General features: G+C 37.8%; 1 protein-coding gene across 5 annotated transcripts in view; it reads left to right on the forward strand.

Moving 5' to 3' along the window:
• The first annotated feature begins 18,713 nt into the window (after window positions 1-18,713).
• Window positions 18,714-19,731, forward strand: part of MTHFD2L (methylenetetrahydrofolate dehydrogenase (NADP+ dependent) 2 like) — a 136,051-nt gene continuing 135,033 nt past the window's right edge. For all 5 annotated transcript variants that reach the window (XM_060092721.1, XM_060092736.1, XM_060092729.1 and 2 more), the window contains exon 1: window positions 18,714-18,976. In XM_060092721.1, coding sequence (XP_059948704.1) covers window positions 18,834-18,976 — 143 coding nt within the window. In that variant the 5' untranslated portion in view covers window positions 18,714-18,833. The remainder of the gene's footprint in view (window positions 18,977-19,731) is intronic.

Genomic DNA, 19,731 nt, shown 5'->3' on the forward strand with positions numbered 1-19,731 from the left:
CCGCGGCATGTGGGATCTTCCCAGACCAGGGCTCGAACCCGTGTCCCCTGCATTGGCAGGTGGATTCTCAACCACTGCGCCACCAGAAAAGCCCCTACATTACATTTTGACTGACATAATTTCTAGTCAGTGGTAGAAAACTGTGGTAGTACATACAGAACACTGTATCCTAAATATGTGGTTAGTGTGATATCTGAGACAAATTTGTTTTGAAATACATGTATTTTGTAGTTGTTTTTGAAAGCTCAATAAATAACATTAATATACCTTAGAATTTTAAATAAACCATTTTTTAAAGGCAGTGCTCCCAGTTTTAGTAATCCAAATAGTCTCCTTTTAGTGTCACAGTGAAAGATAGAAAATTTGTTTGGTTCCTGAGGGTGTATGGGTGATGATCATTATCAAAAAGAGAAAGACAGGTACAGTACATTCCAAGGTGTCTTGAGGCAAAATTTTTTCCTCTTAAATAGGTTGATATTTAAACAAAAGTTCTGCTATAGATTTGAATTACAACTCTACATTTTATGGAGTGTGGGACCTGTTATCCCTGCTAAGTGATTACTATGGTTATAAGTTGTCTTATGCAGGTTGAAACATAGGTATATTGACTAGGAAAAATTTTGAGCAAAACTTCCTCCCTTCTCTTCTCCCTTTGGAGGAAATCCTTGAACTCCAACACAGTGTTGCTAAAGGTTCAACTTCCAGCACATTTGACAAATCACTGGGTAGAAATGGAATAATGAGAACAAATTTTGAGACAAGGATTGAAGAACAAGTATGCATTGGGGAGGTGCAGGGAAGGCCAGCAGAGAAGTGTACAGAAACAATATCTAAATGGGAACAACACCAGTAAAGCAGGCAGTGTTAAGCCAGGTGTCACACCGGGACATCAGCTGAGCTCCTGAAGCAGGTTCTGTTGGAGAAGGATCTGAGTGATGTACCTCTATGGCCATCAGAGACAACAAGCCTCAGATTCAGGAACCCAACAAAGTATATTCAGGATGAACAGAAATAGTTCCACACCTTGTCACCTCACAGTAAAACAATAGAACACAGAGGACAAAAAGAAGATTTTATAATAAATCAGTGTAAACTTCATGGGTCAGTGCTCCAGGGAAGAGGCACAGACAGACCAGGTTATCCAGTTTCTGGGTAGTATACAACACAGTTCACCCTGCTGCTAAGTCCATATGAAACTGAATTGATCTGGATCTGGGTTTTGTTTTGTTTGTAAAATAAATGCAATTACCATGGATTTTCAGAGTTTAGTGAATGTTTAGTGAGTGATAAGCAAGTTTACAATAGAAAACTAATTATGAAAATTTTTTTGTGGGGGAGGGATGGATTGGGAGTTTGGGGTTAGCAGATGCAAATCATTATATATAGAATGGATAAACAACAAGGTTGTACGGTATAGCACAGGGAACTATATTCAATATCCTGTGATTAACCATAATACAAAATAATTTTTAGAAGAATGTATATGTATATAACTGAATCACTTTGCTGTACAGCAGAAATTAACACAACATTGTAAATCAAAAATTAAAAATAAATAAAATAAAAATAAAATTTCATTTTTTGTTAGTCACAAAATTCGCTTTGAGATGGTTTCTCTAATATTCTCACCTTTATTTTTCTATTTAATCTCATGTGACTATTCACTCTATAATCTCTTAGACACACTGGGAAATATTAGGCCTGTATTACCCTCAGTCGTGGTCTTCTCCTGTTTGTATGGTGCTCTAGGGAGGTTGTACACGATTCATAGTTTAACTGCAAGTCCTGGTGCAAACATGCTCAATTCAGAGATAAGACTCTTTAACTAGCTATGTGACCTTGAACAAATTATTAACTGCTTACAGTTTAGGTTTTCTCACTTCATCCCTTTGAAACTCTACGCTCTAGTGTATCAGATCACTTCTTGGTTCTCTGAAAACACCATTTCTCTTTGGGCTCAGGGTCTTAACAAATGCTGTTCTCTCTAACTGAAACATCTTTCATCTCCTCCCTACCTCCTAGCTCATTCATCTGGTTAATTTTTACTTATTTTTCAGCTCTTAGTTTATAAATCACCTTCTGGAGGAGGCTTTTCCTGAGCCCTTCAAGTGTAATTAGCTAGTGAAGTTGCCAATCATTTTATTTTCACCCTGATTTGCTAGTGAAAGGAAGTGAGGCAAAGGGAAGTCAACTGACTTGCTCAAGGTTATAAATCCTGTTAAGGGCAGAGCCAAAACATGATGCCAGGATCATTATCTCCCTTTTCTTTCATTACTTCTGCCTTAGGGAGGCCAGCTTCACCATGGTTGCACCCAGATTCCATGGAATGCTGAGAAAAAACTTCCAGAAAGAGACCCTCTGTGTATTTCTGGGTGAGGCACATTTCTTTCCCATGACATGTAATTCATCAGGCCGTCTAAGACATCCTGACTGCTACTCCTTGCCAGCTCTACCAGCCTCCCTTCACTGGATCATCAGGTGCTATGATCTTAATCTGGACTGAGGCCTATCTCCTGCATTTTCTCCTTGCTGCCTGTGTTAACATGTAACCACGGCAATTTACTTAGCTCTTCTGAGATTTTACATGGGGAACCCACTGCTCCTTTGTTTGTCCATTTTGTTTTATAAACAATTCACTCAGTTGTAGAAACCAAGGGCCCTGGTTTCATCACAGACTGACTCTCTGCTTTTGCTTTGCATCTGACTGGGCTCTAGGTCCCCCCATTTCCATCCCCTTAACAACTCTTATATGAAACTCCTCCTCTCCCTTCCTTGTGAAATTGCCTTAATTATGCCTTTCATCCGCTTTCACTGGACCATTGATGTAACTTCCTAACGGGTCTCCCAGGCTGGCCTGTCCAGTCAGTCTTATTGACTGCAAAGTGATTGTTCAAAAGAGCAGGTCTCTTCTGGTCATTCTTTTTATCTGAAATTCTTCAGTGGCTGCCTATCACCTGCAACCAATATCACTGGGCTTAGTTGTGTATTAATTTCCTCAGGCTGCCATAACAAAGTACCATACCATAGACTGAGTGGCTTAAACAACAGAAATATATTTTCTCATAGTTTTGGAGGCTATAAGTCCAAGATCAAAGTGTCATTAGGACTGGTTTCCTCTAAAGCCTTTCTCCTTGGCTTGCGGATTCTCATCTTCTCCTTGTATGTTCACATGGTCTTCTCTCTGTATGCATCTGTGTCCTAATCTCCTTTTCTTATAAGAACACCAGTCACAGTGGATCAAGGCCCACCCTAATGACCTCATTTTTTTCTTAATTACCTTTTAAAGTAGGCTATCTTCAAATAAGTTCACATTCTGAGGTAATGAGGATTAGGATTTCAACATCTGAATTTTAGGGGGGACAACTTCAGTATATAAAGAAGTGGCTTACTCATCTTATTCTTTATAAAAATTCTTATTATTTGCCCACATTATAAGTCTCAATACATACAAAACTATTAGTTGGCCCAAGAACTGACTCAGTCTTTTTTGAGCCTTTCAAAATTTAATATCTCTCTAACAGAAAGAGATCCAAATTCCTAACTATCTTTATGATGATTCCATAACACTTTACTCAACATGCTGTTGATCATTCAGAATCTAAAACTTGTACAATTGACTAGGTAAACTGGTTATATTTATTTATTGAAGAAAAAAAGATGTGTACTTCATAAAAATTCAAATGGTAAAAAAGGTTATACAGTAAAAAAAAAAAACAACAACAAAACCCCAAATCTGTCCCTCTCATTCAAGACCTTTGTTTCTCTTTCCCAGAAAATGTTAGGATTATTAATTTTCCGTGTGTAGGTATCTTGGAAAAAATATTCTATACATAAATTAACACATGTGTTTATGCATTGTGTCTGTTCATGTTTCTTTTTATGGTACCCATGGGGAGATACCATACATGCTGTTCTGTACTTTGCTTGCTTTGTGTAAAAATATGTTTTGGTGACTGTTCAATTTCAGAAAGTATTTTCAAATGTTTCCCTAGAGGTAGAGAGACGTGAGGCATAGTTGGAGTGTGTCATTATTTAGTTAAGAAGTTCTATACAGATATAGCTAAGGTTCCTCTAGTCTTTTGCATCTTTTGCTCTAATTACAGTATGTAATTTCTTTCCCTTGTCTAATTGCATTGTCTACTTCCCAAACTCTGTTATATAATAATGGTGGTTCCAGACATCCTTGTCTCAAGTTCAGCCTTTCAAGCTATTCCTCTATTTTTCCACCATTAGACTTGATGCTGATTGTGACTCCTGTTATACATATAGGTTGTTACTATTGTTATTTTTAATATTTTAGAAATATCTGTTGGAACACTTTTCCACCCCTCATGTTTCTTTTTAAATTGAAGTAGCTCAACTTGCATAACATTCCTATTCTCTACTCATTCCTTTTGATTCTGTTCAGTGGAGAAATAACCTGCCTTATTTGGAAAGAATGAATTGGGAATGCTCAGTTCCGTACTTCCCATTTTACTCTTGGAAGCAGACCCTCCATATGGATGAGCTCCCTCTTGTTCAGCATTTGCAATGACTTGATGGCTGTCTCCTTATTTGTAGTATTCAGTTGGCAGCCTATTTGACCCATACTCAGCTGTCTTCCAATGTTTTTTTAAATCAATATTAAATACTGTTTTTGATTCCATTTGGCTTTTTTTTTTTTGCATATTTTTAGTGCTGAGATGGTTTCTTGAGCTCTTTTAGACACCCCAACAGTAAATGTGCAATCGTATATATATATATATATATATATATATATATATTTTTTTTTTTTTTTTTTTTTTTTTTTTTTTTTTTTTTTGCAGTACGTGGGCCTCTCACTGTTGTGGCCTCTCCCGTTGCGGAGCACAGACTCCGGATGTGCAGGCTCAGCGGCCATGGTTCACGGGCCCAGCTGCTCTATGGCATGTGGGATCTTCCCGGACTGGGGCACGAACCCATCTCCCCTGCATCGGCAGGCAAACTCTCAACCACTGCACCCCCAGGGAAGCCCCTGCAATCGTATTTTTTTAAGAGCTTTAAAAATCTAGAATGGGTGTTTAATCTATCTTTAGCAATAACTATAGATAATTTAATTCATTGTCAGTTTGTTAATATAGGCACATAGTATGTGCTGAATAGTTATTAAATAAAATTTTTAAATCACTGTATTTGTATATTCATAAATAAATACAACAGTTTTGTGCCTTAAGGTATAATTCCTAAATTTACTCATTTTCACACCATATCAGTTAAAAAGCATCAATAAAGAATACCATGGGGATGTGTCTTATTCTCTTCTAATTTTAGAGGCTAAGAAAGAGTTTCATTTCCACTCAGATATGGTACCAGAAAGGTGTCTTATAGAACAAATTAATATACTACAATTATCTGTGTATATAAATAATGTTATAGCTACCAAAATATAATAGCCTCTGGACAATGGAGACAATAGCAATCATAATTACAAGAATAAATCATTCCCTATATTGTTATTTGATAAAGTAGTAGTTTTAAACCAAGACCCTCATCTTTTGTTTTAGGAAAGAAATTGTACTTTGGGTTTGTTTTCAGGGACTGAAGTAAATATCAATTATTTTAAATTATTTCTTTAGGTGTCTTTGAATACAACATGTTGATGGCGATACACATTAAAGTGGCAAAAAGTTCTGTTTTGAAAGGGCTTTATGTGTAAAATTCCTGGAAATAAGAATGTGTAGGTTAAAGGTATTTCTGTTATAGCCAGACCTGACTTATGTGTGAACCCCAACTTTAGCACATACTAATTGTGACTTTGAAAAAGTTACTTACCTTCTCAGAACCTCAGATTCTATATTTGTAAAATGAGAAGGAAAATAGGAGTTCCACTTAAACCCTTATAGAGCTGTTGTAAGTATTAAATGAAGAAAGGGTAATGCATGTAACACAGTACCTAACATACCAGGAATATATTAAGTTTACAATAAACATTAGTAGATACTGTTTATTTTAATATAATTGTTAACATTCATATTAGCTCTCTTCCTTTTATCCCCTCCATCATTTAAAATCTACATATAACTCTTTTGTGACAAATGCATCTTAATAAAATTACAGGTAGTTCCAACAAAGCTCAAAACCTATTGTTTATCATCCATTTCATTGTCCCCTCTACTTAAGAATGAATAAATTATTGTTATGTGGCAAGATAAAGCTGAGTTGGAATGCATGTACAGTTTCCTTTTCTTTGGAAATGCACCATATAACCAATATGTAAATAAGTCAAAAAATGTGCTTTTTATCCAAGACTTTTTCTTGCTCATAAATTACATTTTTTTCCCTCTAACAAGTTAAGTGGAGATTATTTAGGATAAGGAAAAAGGATTTTGTCATCCACTCCCTTCCCCTTTCCTGTTGTAATTACTCAGATTTCCTGCAAAAGAAGGTTAGAGAAACCAAAGGACATTTTAATGTGACTACTAAATATTAATAAGCCTTTATTATGACTTTTTGAATTGAGTACTGTTTAAAAACACTTCAAAGAGCATTAGTTAATGTAATTATGAGCATTCTACATTCTGTACAATTATTTCATTTATACTTCATTTTCATGGTTAAGATACCAAATAGTGGTTAAATTTTAACTTTGTGTTATTTGTGATTACAATCAAGTAAAAATAATATGTACACTAAAATCTCTGGGGCAATACACTCAAATTTTGATAGCATTCTTATTTTCAGATTGTGACTATAGTGACAACTGTACTTTTGATTTTTCTCTTCCTCTTTCTCTTCTTTCATTCAGATTTTCTGTAACTTTCAAATTTTCTGTAATGAACATGTATAACTTCATAACCTTTATTTAAAAAAAATTCCAAGGTTATGTTTAAACGACCCACAACATCTAGATGAAAGTCAAGATCAGGCCTACTATTTAAACATACTAGCGAAAGAAGCTTCATCTCTTCCACAAGTAACATTTTAATTTTCTTTATTATTATGGCCAGAAAAGGTTTTACCAAGTTTTATTAAAATTTCTTACAAATATGCTCATGAAAACTTTTTATATTCATTATTCTTTTCTATGCATTTACATCCAGTGCTTTTTAAAATCATTGCCACTTTTGTGCTCATGGAATATGGGCCCCCTCTAGTGGTCAAATTAATTATGGAAAATCAACATGAGATGGATGGATAGATAGATGATAGATAGATATAGATAGACAGATATAGATAGACTATACTATGGATCTATCTAGTAGATCTATCTATTTATCCATATCTAGCTAGCTAGCTATCTAGAAGAGAGGCTTCTTATTGAGGCCTCTTTTCTAGATATCTAGAAAAAGATGCTTCTTTTCTAGATATCTAGAAAAGATATATAAACCCTTACATGTGTGGATTACTTCTGAGGAGAATCAACAAATGCTTAAGCCCTGTATTTAATCAATTTTAATTGAGGTAAAATTTACATGCAATGAAATTTTCCATTTTAAGTGTGTAACTTGTTGAGTTTTGACAAATGTATAGACCATGTACAATACCACAAGCAAAATATAGAAAATTTTTACCACCCCCAAAAGTTCTTTTGTACCCTTTTGGAGTCAGCCCCAGACAAGCAGTATGGAATAGTAATGGTGGAAACAGACATCCTTGTCTTCTGTTAATCTTAGGCATCTTTCACTACGAAGTGAACCCATCATTAGCTGTAGGTTTTCATAGACGTCCTTTATAAGCTTGATGAATATTCCTCTATTTATAGTTTTCTGCAAGTTTTAAATTTTTTTCATGGATGAATGTTGAATTATGTCAAATACTTTTTCTACATCTATTGAGATCATCATTGTTTTTTTCGTCTTCGATCTCTTGCTATGGTGAATTACATTGATTGATTTTTGAATGTTGAACCAGATTTACATTCCCAGGATAAACCTCAGTTGATCATGATATATTGCCCTTTTTATATATTGTTTTATTAAATTTGCTAGTTTTTTTGAAGATTTCTGTTACTTTGTTGTTGAGGTATGTTGGTCTATAGTGTCTTTTCTTGTAATGCTTTTGTATCAGGGCAATAGTGGCCTTATAAATGAATTGGGAAGGTTCCTGCCTCTTCTATTTGCTGAGAGATTCACATAATATTGTTATTATTGCTTTATTAAATGTTTGAGAGAAATCATCTATGAAGCCCACTAAGCCTGGAGATTCTTGGTCAGAAGATAATTAATTAGTAATTTGATTTTTAAAACTTTCATGGAATTATTCAATTTTTAAATTTCTTTTGGGGTCAACTTTTGATGATTTGTGTTTTTAAGTAAATTTGTCTGTTTTATTTAGGTTGCCAAATATATTTTATTAATTTTTTTTCACTGTACTGTTTCATTTTTTAAATTTAATTTTTTTGTTTAATTTTTATACAATGTTTAAAGGTTACTTTCCATTTACAGTTACTACAAAATATTGACTATATTCCCTGTGTTGTGCAATACATCTCTGAGCTTATCTTAATAGTTTGTGCCTCCCACCCTCTCTCATTACATTGTTTTAAAATGAACTAACTAGTGGGTGACAAAGCCTATAAGTGCAAAGGGCAGCAAGAACTAAAACATGTTCTCCCCAGAGTGACACATCCCTTTCTCCTCGTTACAATACCTGACATGCTTTTGGAGTTTCCAGGCTTTCTACTCAAAAGGCTACCCGCTTCCTCTTGAACAGTGTTCCTGTACTACAGCCCTGCTCACCTCATGTGGAGTGCGTGCCCCTGGTGGAGGTTGGCTGATGGCTGCCCTGGGCACATGGCTGGCCCGTGGTTCCATCCCACCCTTTTTTTTTAAAATAGATCTTTATTGGAGTATAATTACTTCATAATATTGTGTTCGTTTCTGTTGCACAACAAAGTGAATCAGCCATATGCATACACATGTCCCCATATCCCCTCCCTCTTGAGCATCCCTCCTATCCTCATTATCCCACCCCTCTAGGACATCGGAAAGCACCAAGCTGATCTCCCTGTGCCATGCTGCTGCTTCCCACCAGCCAACTATTTTATATTTGGTAGTGTATATATGTCAATGCTACTTTCACTTCACCCCGGCTTCTCCCTCCCACCTCATGTCATCAGGTCCATTCTCTATGCCTACCCCTTTATTCCTGCCCTGCAACTAGGTTCATCAGTACCATTTTTTTTAAAAGATTCCATATATATGCGTTAGTATACAGTATTTGTTTTTCTCTTTCTGACTTACTTCACTCTGTATGACAGATTCTAGGTCCATCCACCTTACTTTAAATAACTCAATTTCGTTTCCTTTTATGGCTGAGTAATATTCCACTGTATATACGTGCCACATCTTCTTTATCCATTCATCTGTCAATAGACACTTAGGTTGGTTCCATGTGCTGGTTATTGTAAATAGAGCTGCAATGAACATTGTGGTGCATGTCTCTTTTTGAATTATGGTTTTCTCAGGGTATATGCACAGTAGTGGGATTGCTGGGTGATATGGTAATTCTATTTTTAGTTTTTTAACTAAAACCTCCATACTTTTTTCCATAGTGCTTGTATCAATTTACATTCCCACCAACAGTGTAGGAGGGTTCCCTTTTCACCACACCTTTTCCAGAATTTATTGTTTCTAGTTTTTCTGATAATGGCTATTCTGACCAGTGTGAGGTGATACCTCATTGTAGTTTTGATTTGCATTTCTCTAATAATTAGTGATGTTGAGCATCTTTTCATGTGCCTCTTGGTCATCTGTATGTCTTCCTTGGTGAAATGTCTATTTAGGTCTTCTGCCCATTTTTTAACTGGATTGTTTGTTTTTATGATATGAGCTCCATGAGCTGTTTGTATATTTTGGAGATTGATCCTTTGTCTGTTGTTTCATTGGTAACTATTTTCTCCCATTCTGAGGGTCGTCTTTTTGTCTTGTTTATGGTTTCCTTTGTTGTGAAAAAGCTTTTAACTCCCATTTGTTTATTTTTGTTTTTATTTCTGTTACTCTAGGAGGTGGGTCAAAAAAGATCTTGCTGTGGTTTATGACAAAGAGTGTTTTTCCTATATTTTCCTCTAAAAGTTTTATAGAGTCTGGTCTTACATTTAAGTCTATAATCCATTTGGAGTTTATTTCTGTGTATGGTGTTAGGGAGTGTTCTAATTTCATTCTTTTACATGTAGCTGTCCTGGTTTCCCAGTACCACTTGTTGAAGAGGCTGTCTTTTCTCCATTGTGTGTTCTTGTTCTTGCCTCCTTTGTCGTAAATTAGGTGCCCATGTGTGCATGGGTTTTGCTCTGGACATTCTATCCTGTACCATTGATCTATATTTCTGTTTTTGTGTAAGTACCATACTGTCTTGATTAATGTAGCTTTGTGGTATAGTTTGAAGTCAGGGAGCCTGATTCTCCCAACTCTGTTTTTCTTTCTCAGGATTGCTTTGGCTATTCAGGGTCTTTTGTGTTTCCATACAAACTGTAAGATTTTTTGCTCTAATTCCATGAAGAATGCCATTGGTAGTTTGAAAGGGGTTGCACTGAATCTGTAGATTGCTTTGGGTAGTATAGTCATTTTCACAATACTGATTCTTCCAATCCAAGAACTTGGTATATTTCTCCATCTGTTTATGTCATCTTTGATTTCATTTATCAGTGTTTTATAGTTGTCTGAGTACAAGTCTTTCGCCTCCTTAGGCAGATTGATTTCTAGGTATTTTATTCTTTTTGTTGCAAGGTAAATGGGAGTGTTTCCTTAATTTCTTTCTGATTTCTTGTTGTCGGTGTCTAGGAATGCCAGAGATTTCTGTGCATTAATTTTGTATCCTGCAACCTTACCAAATTAATTGATTAGTTCTAGTAGTTTTCTGGTGGCATCTTTAGGATTTTCTATGTATAATATCATGTCATCAGCAAATAGTGACAGTTTTACTTCTTCTTTTCCAATTTGTATTCCTTTTATTTATTTTTCTTCTCCTATTGCTGTGGCTAGGACTTCCAAAACTCTGTTGAATAAGAGTGGTGAGAGTGGACATCTTTGTCTTGTTCCTGACCGTAGTGGAAATGCTTTCAGTTTTTCACCAATGAGTATGATGCTTGCTGTGGGTTTGTCATATATGGTCTTTATTTATGTTGAGGCAGGTTTCCTCTATGCCCATTTTCTGGAGAGTTTTTATCATAAAATTGGTGTTGAATTTTGTCGAAAGCTTTTTCTGCATCTATTGAGATGATCATATGGTTTTTATTCCTTAATCTGTTAATGTGGTGTATCACACTGATTGATTTGCATATATTTAAGAATCCTTGCATCCTTGGGATAAATCCCACTTGATCATGGTATATGATCCTTTTAATGTGTTGTTGGATTCTGTTTGCTAGTATTTTGTTCAGGATTTTTGCATCTATGTTGATCAGTGATATTGGTCTATAATATTCTTTTTTTGTGATATCTTTTTCTGGTTTTGGTATCAGGGTGATGATGGCTTCATAGAATGAATTTGGGAGTGTTTCTCCTTTGCAATTTTTTGGAAGAGTTTGAGAAGGATCAGTGTTAGCTCTTCTCTAAATGTTTGATAGAATTTACCCATGAAGCCCTCTGGTCCTGGACTTCTGTTTGTTGGAAGATTTTTAATTATGGTTTCAACTTCATTACTTGTGATAGATCTATTTATATTTTCTAATTCTTCCTGGTCAATCTTGGAAAATTATACCTTTCCAAAAATTTGTCCATTTCTTCATGGTTGCCCATTTTATTGGTATATAGTTGTTTGTAGTAGTCTCATAATCCTTTGTATTTCTGTGGTGTCAGTTGTGATTTCTCCTTTTTCATTTCTAATTGTATTGATTTGTGTCCTCTCCCTTTATTTCTTGATGAGTGTGGTTTATCAATTTTGTTTATCTTCTCAAAGAACCAGCTTTTAGTTTTATTGATCTTTGCTATTGTTTTCTTTGTTTCTATTTCATTTATTTCTGCTCTGATATTTATGATTTCTTTCCTTCTACTGACTTTGGGTTTTCTTTGTTCTTCTTTCTCTAGTTGTTTTAAGTATAGGGTTAGATTGTTTATTTGAGATTTTTCTTGTTTCTTGAGGTGAGATTGAATTGCTATAAACTTCCCTCTTAGAACTGCTTTTGCTGTGTCCCATAGGTTTTGGGTGGTCATCGTGTTTTCTATGTAATTTGTTATTTCTTCTTTGATTTCTTCAGTGATCTCTTGGTTATTTAGTAGCACACTGTTTAGCCTCCATGTATTTGTGCTTTTTACAGTTTTTTTCCTATAATTGATTTCCAGTCTCATAGCATTGAGGTCAGAAAAGATGCTTCATATGATTTCAATTTTCTTAAATTTTCCAAGGCTTGATTTGTGACTCAAGATGTGATCTATCCTGGAGAATGTTCCATGTGCACTTGAGAAGAAAGTGTATTCTGCCACTTTGGGGTGGGATGTTCTATAAATATCAATTAGATCTATCTGGTCTATTGTGTCATTTAAAGCTTGTGTTTCCTTATTTACTTTCTGTTTGGATGATCTGTCCATTAGTGTACGTGGGGTGTTAAAGTCCCCTACTATTATTGTGTTATTGTCGATTTCTCCTTTCATGGTTGTGAACATTTGCCTTATGTATTGAGGTGCTCCTATGTTGCGTGCATAAACATTTATAATTGTTATATCTTCTTGGATTGATCCTTTGATCACTATGTAGTGTCCCTCCTTATCTCTTATAACAGTCTTTATTTTAAAGTCTATTTTATCTGATATGAGTATTGCTACTCCAGCTTTCTTTTGATTTCCATTTGCATGGAATATCTTTTTCCATCCCTTAACTTTCAGTTTGTATGTGTCCCTAGGTCTGAAGTGTGTCTGTTGTAGACTGCATATATATGGGTCTTGTTTTTGTATCCATCTGGCTAGTCTGTGTCCTTTGGTTGGGGCATTTAATCCATTTACATTCAAGGTTATTATCGATATGTATGGTCCTATTACCATTTTCTTAATTGTTTTGGGTTTGTTTTGTGGGTCTTTTTCTTCTCTTGTGTGTCCTGCCTAGAAGAGTTTCTTTAGAATTTGTTGTAAAGCTGGTTTGGTGGTGCTGAATTCTCTTAGCTTTTGCTTGTCTGAAAAGCTTTTGACTTCTCCATAGAATCTGAAGGAGATCCTTGCTGAGTAGAGTAATCTTGTTTGTAGGTGTTTTTCTTTCATCACTTTAAGTATATCTTGCCATTCCCTTCTGGCCTGCAGAGTTTCCACTGAAAAATCAGCTGATAACATTATGGGGATTCCTTTGTATGTTATTTTTTGTTTTTCCCTTGTTGCTTTTAACATTTTTTCTTTGAATTTAATTTTTGGTAGTTTGATTAAAATGTATCTTGGTGTTTTTTTCCTAGGGTTTATCCTGTATGGGACTCTCTGTGCTTCCTGGACTTGGGTGACTATTTCCCTTCCCATGTTAGGGAGGGTTTCCACTATAATCTCTTTAAATATTTTCTCAGATCCTTTCTTTTTCTCTTCTTCTTCTGGGACCCCTATAATTCAAATGTTGGTGCAGTTAGTGTTGTCCCAGAGGCCTCTGAGATTGTCTTAAATTCTTTTCATTCTTTTTTCTTTATTCTGCTCCTCAGCAGTTATTTCCACCATTTTGTCTTCCAGCTCACTTATTCGTTCTTCTGCCTCAGTTATTCTGTTATTGATTCCTTCTAGTGTATTTTTCATTTCAGTGATTGTGTTGCTCATCTCTGTTTGTTTGTTCTTTAGTTCTTCTAGATCTTTGTTAAACATTTCTTGTATTTGCTCAATCCATGCTTCCATATTATTTCCAAGATTCTGGATCATCTTTACTATCATTACTCTGAATTCTTTTTCAGGTAGATTGCCTATTTCCTCTTCATTTATTTGGTCTTGTAGGTTTTTACCTTGCTCCTTCATCTGTGACATGTTTTTTTGCTATCTCCTTTTTTTTTTTTCTTTTATGAGTGAAATCATATTCCTCTTTTACTGGTTGTTTGGCCTGAGGCTACCAACACTGGAGTTTGTCGGCTATTGGGCAGAGCTGGGCCTTGGTGCTGAGATGAGGAGCTCAGTGAGACCTCATTCCAATTAATATTTCCTGGGGTCTGAGGTTCTCTCTTAGTCCAGTGGGTTGGACTCAGAGCTCTCACTGCAGGAGCTTCTGCCTGACACTGGGTTTGCGAATTAAGATTCCACAAGCTACTGGGGGCAGAAAAAAAAAAAGAGAGAGGACAATAACAAAGTAAAAAATAAAATTAGACTAGGCAACTAACAGATATGTTAGAAAGAATGTAAAAATAAAAATATAGATGAATCAACAACCAGAAGGTACATCAATACCACAATAGTAAAAAAAAGTGGAGGGAAGAGAAAAAAAAAAGGTAGGAGGGAAGGCCTTGGCTGTGGATAGTGGGGCCTAAGCAAGGGCGAGGTTTGGGCAGTGGGCGGGGCCAATGCTTAAGACCCACAGGGCTGAAAAAGACCCTGGGGGCTGTGGAGGGTGGGGCTTAGGCTCAAGGAACAGAAGGGGCCCAGGCGTGCCTCCACCCCTGTCTCAGAAGGCAGGGGACTTCACCTGGGAGCCCAGCAGGCTTCCTGGGCTTGAGTGGGTAGGGCAAATGCCCTCCTCTCCTCTCCTGCTCTGGGGTCTGGGAGGCCCCCTTCCACCTGCCTCTCCTGATCTCCCTGGCCTCCCTCGTATGCCCCCAGGACCAATGTGGGCAGAGGAGAGGAAGGCAGGGCTTGGAGGGCAGGGGACCCATCCGGGAGCTCAGCAGGCTCCCCAGCCCAAGTGGTCCAGGCGATTGTCCACCACTCTGCTCCCTCTCTTCCCAGAGAGTCCCTCTTACCTGTCTCTCCTGATCTCCCCGCCTCAGGGGCACCAATCTTGTCTGGGCTCCACTTCTCCCACACCCTCGGCCCCCCTACATCCTACTGGTTCACTCTGGGGTTCCTCCCGTCTCCTTGGGGGTCAGAGTTCTCCACCAGCGGCCGGCAGGCACCCTAGTTGTGGGGCGACAGTAACTCTGTGTCTTCCCACACTACCATCTCATTAAATATTTTTATATTATTACTTTATTAACATTTTAATGCCTTTATATCTGTAGTGATATCTCCTCTTTCATTCTCTATGTTGATAATTTTTGTCTTTATGAGGGAATTAACTGTGCCCTATCTACAGTCTAATAAGTTAGCCCTCTACAGTTTTATGAATACTTACAGAAGACATGAGACTGCTGGATGGAGACAAAGAAATTTGTTACAGCAAAAGTAGTTTCCAAAAATGACCATTCCAAAAAGAAAATGAAGAGAATATTTCCATTTACAATAACACCAAAAAGTATAAAATTCTTAAAAATAAACTTAACCAAGGAGGACTTTTACACTGAAATTTGAAAAATGTTGAAAAAAATCAGAGGAGACATAAATAGATAGAAAGACATTCTGTGATCATGGATTGGAAGACATATTATTGCTAAAATGCCAATATAACTCAAAGCAATCTACAGATTTAATGAAATACCTATCAAAGTCCCAATGCCATTTTTGGAAGAAGTAGAAAAATCCATTCTAAAATAAATATGGAATCTTAAAGGGCCTCAAATACCCAAAACAATCTTGAAAAAGAAGAACAAAGTTGGAGGTCTCACACTCTCTGATTTAAAAATTTATTACAGAGCCACATTTATCAAAAGATGTGGTGCTGGCAAAGAGCAGACATATAGAACAATGGAATAGAATAGAGAGCTCAGGATTAAACCCTTACATGTGTGATCAAATGATATTGACCAAAAAACATAGTTGCTGGAGTATTAACATCATCATTCCATTTTCCCAGGCCCCACATACCACAGGGTGATGTGGAAGACCAGATGAAGCCTGCATGGGTAGTGGGTTGCACCACAGAAGAGGAACTCTGAGCTTAAGGAGTCCATCAATTTTTTTGGCAAGCAGTAAGCAAATATTCTCTTTGTACACAGGGAGAATTTACCTCAACTCTCAGAATTACCTTAAAGACCCCTGAGAAATGGCCCAGGTAAAAAGTGGTCAGGGTCTAGTCTTAACACTCAGCAAGACAAGTAGGAATGCGAAAACATGTAGGAATGCACTGCCTCCCTACAGTCTCTTTTTCTCTAATTAGTCTAACTGAAAGTTTATCAATTGTATTGATCTTTAACAAAAATTTGCTTTTTATTTCATTAACTTCCTCTGCAGTTTTTCTGTTTTCTATAACTTAGCTCTTACCTTTAGCTCAACTGTTCTTATTTTTCTAATTTGTTAATATAGAAGCTTAGGCTATTGATTTTATTTTATTTTATTTTTAATGTAATTTTTATTTTATATTGGAGTATAGTTGATTTACAATATTGTGTTAGTTTCAGGTGTACAGCAAAGTTATACATATATCCATTCTTTTTCAGATTCTTTTCCATATAGATTATTACAGAATATTGAGTAGAGTTCTCTGTGCTATACATAGGTCCTTGTTGATTATCTATTTTATATATAGTAGTGTTTATATATTAATCCCAAACTCCTATTTGCCTTCCCCCACCACCTTTCCCCTTTGGTAACCATAAGTTTGTTTTCGGAGTCTGTGAGTCTAAGTATCTTCTCACACCAGTCAGAATGGCCATCATCAAAAAGTCTACAAACTAATGCTGGAGAGGGTGTGGAGAAAATGGAAACCTCCTACACTGTTGGTGGGAATGTAGATTGGTACAACCCCTATGGAGAATAGTTTCCTTAAAAAACTAGAAGTAGGACTACCATGTGATCCAGCAATCCCACTCCTGGACATATATCCAGAGAAAACCATAATTGGAAAAGATACATGCACCTCAAATTCATTGCAGCATTGTTTACAATAGCCAAGACATGGAAGCAACCTAAATGTCCATTGACAGGTGATGGATAAAGAAGATGTGGTACATATATATAGTGGAATATTACTCAGCCATAAAAAAGAATGAAATAATGCCATTTGCAGCAACATGGATGGACCTAGAGATTATTAGACCATTGATTTTAGACCTTTACTCTTTTCTAAAATAAGCATTTAAGGCTTCCAACTTCTCCAAAAGTACTGCTTTAGCTGCATTGCTCAATTTTGATATGTTCTCTTTTCATTTTCCTTTTCATGTTTTCTTTGTCCCATGGATTATTAGAAGTTTGTTATTTTTTTACCTACAGAATCAAAGTGATTTTCTTTGATTCCTGGATGTACCACTTACTAGACTTGTAGATTTGTGCAAGTTCCTTAATTTCTTTGAAGTTCAAATTTATAATATGTAAAATGGAAACAATAAGAGACTCTACCTCCCAGAACTATTGTGAAGATTAAATGAAGCAATCTATGTAAAGGACATAGAAGAGTGCCTGGAACAGAATAAGCCTACAGGAACTGTTAGCTAATACTACTGATATTTTTATGACTTTTAATTTAATGAATAGAACAGTTCACAAAAATACTCCTGTATTTTCTTTAAAGATTTTTTTTTTGATATGGACCATTTTTAGAGTCTTTATTGAATTTGTTACAATATTGCTTCTGTTTTATGTTTTGGTGTTTTGGCCGCGAGACATGTGGGATCTTAGCTCCCTGACTAGGGATTGAACCCATACCCACTGCATTGGAAGGCAAAGTCTTAACCACTGGACAGCCAGGGAAGTCCCAATAACCCTGTATTTTTAACATGTAAATTATTTTTAATTTTCTCAGTTATGTATTTTTCGTTTTGTGCACACTTTTTTCTATATTTTGCATTATCACTTAGGCCAGACTACAGGAAAAATTAAAAAAAAAAAGACTTAATTCAAGGGCATAAAGATACTTCTGTCTGTTTCCTTCTTCATTATTATCACTAGTTAGAGAAGATGTCTGATTGACCCCTGTCATCCCTTAAAGGAAAGTAAACTTGCAATGCCCAAACCTCTTATTTGTCTAGTATAACTTCCTTGTTCCTGCTCCCTTCTGCCTACAAGTCTTTCATTTTGTGAAAGACATGCTCCTTAAAACTCCTTTCTATCTGCTAGGTTGGATGCTGCCTGATTCAAATTGATTTTTGCTCAAATAAACTCTTAAAATTTAAAAGCATGCCTCACTTCATCTCTTAACATATCCCAGCATAATGAATGGCCATTCTGATTTTTACTTTTTCAAAGGGAGCTAATGTTCTGTTTTCTCACTACAAATTCACCACATAACACAGTTCCTAGGTTGTGTAACCTTGATCACAGACTCTAGAAAATAATAGGCATTGGCCAATTTTTCCCCTCCAAAGTGGAGATGATAAGGTAGAGCTATAGAAATCCTTAGGTGCAGGGCTTGCTCAGCCAGGTCCTCCTCCTCCCTCCACACATACACTTTTCTTTCTTTCTCCTGCTCTCAAGGTATCCCAAGGTCTCACCAAGGGAAACAGAGAACCTGTAACACCCTTCTTGCTTTTAATGAAATTCCAGGTAGCCGATTGTGGGGCGGAGCTCTGGTTTGGGAGAAAGGGGGAGTGCTGCTTGAACTGATTAGACGCTTTCCCTGTGTCCTCGCTATGGGCACATCAGCAGCGTGCCCAGTGGGTGAGAAGCCGAGTCGCCGCCAGGCCACATCCCAAAGCCAACAGTCTCTAGACACACCTGCCAGTACTCTTCCCAGCTTAGGGTTTGCGTCCAGGCCCCGCCCCCTGACGGTCCAGGGGTTCCTTAGGCCCCGCCTCCGGCCCTCACTCGGCTCCTGGCCCCACCGGTACGTGGTGCCCTTGGGAACTCTCGGCTGGAGGGACTCGCTCTCCCGCCGAGCCCGGTCGGGGCAGAGCCCGGCCTGCAGCTGCGAGGACCGGAGCGGCGGGAGGTGGCGCCTCTGTCCTGGAGCCGGGATTCGCGGCCATGACAGTGTCGGCCCGCGCCTTCTGGCTGTTCCGCGGCCGCCTGGGCCGAGTGTCGGCGCTGGGCCGGAGCGCGGTGTCGCTCTTGGCGGCGCCGGGAACGAACGGGCGCGCGTTCCGGGGCTTTCGGAGCAGCGACTTGAGGTACGAGCGCTCCCGGACGCTCGACCTCCTCGGGTCAGGGCGCTCCCGGCTGCTAAGCCGCTGGCTGTGGGAGGGGCGGTGGCCGTTGGCGCGGGCGAGGCCCTAACGCGTGAGGCCGGGGGCTCCGGGCACCCGTGCGGCGCGGCGGGGCCGGCCTTGGCCCCGGACTTGGCCTTGAGGGCCGGGCGGGCGGGTAGCATCGGCCTCAAGTCAGGCAACTTGGACGTGCTCTGCGCTCCCTGGAACTGCAGCAGGTGCGGTTGAGTGACTGAGGAAGACCTTTGAGGCCCAGAGGAGAGAGGCCCTAGAAACACGTGGTCTGCTTGTTTGAAGCATTTGTTTTGGTTTGGGTTATTGTTGTGTTTCGTAAACAAAGGAGTGGGCGATGGCCAGATGGTTTAGTAGTGTTTGAGTTTCTGACTTTCTTTGTTGGTGGTAATACTGAGGTCTTTTCCAGCTGTAAAATTCTTAATGATTTCACAAAATAAGGCATTAATCTTGACTTCTCAGTCTTTTTCTGTATGTCGCTTCTCGAATCTCTGTAGTCTTAGATTGACGTGCTCAGTCTTAGATTCACTGCATCTCTTTGGACCTTGTTGCTGGCTGGCAGATGGTGAGTATGGGTTTAACTCTTCTGCACAAATAGTGCCCAGGAACACTTCGCCCGTCCGTCATCTACTTGTAGCTACAAACTCAAATCTAAGAAGCTAAAAATATACTCCCTTGACCGAGAGCCAGTGAGTCCAGAAGAGATT

The sequence above is a fragment of the Mesoplodon densirostris genome, chromosome 1 (assembly GCF_025265405.1).
Source record: "Mesoplodon densirostris isolate mMesDen1 chromosome 1, mMesDen1 primary haplotype, whole genome shotgun sequence".
In the NCBI taxonomy this organism is placed as follows: Eukaryota; Metazoa; Chordata; class Mammalia; order Artiodactyla; family Ziphiidae; genus Mesoplodon; species Mesoplodon densirostris.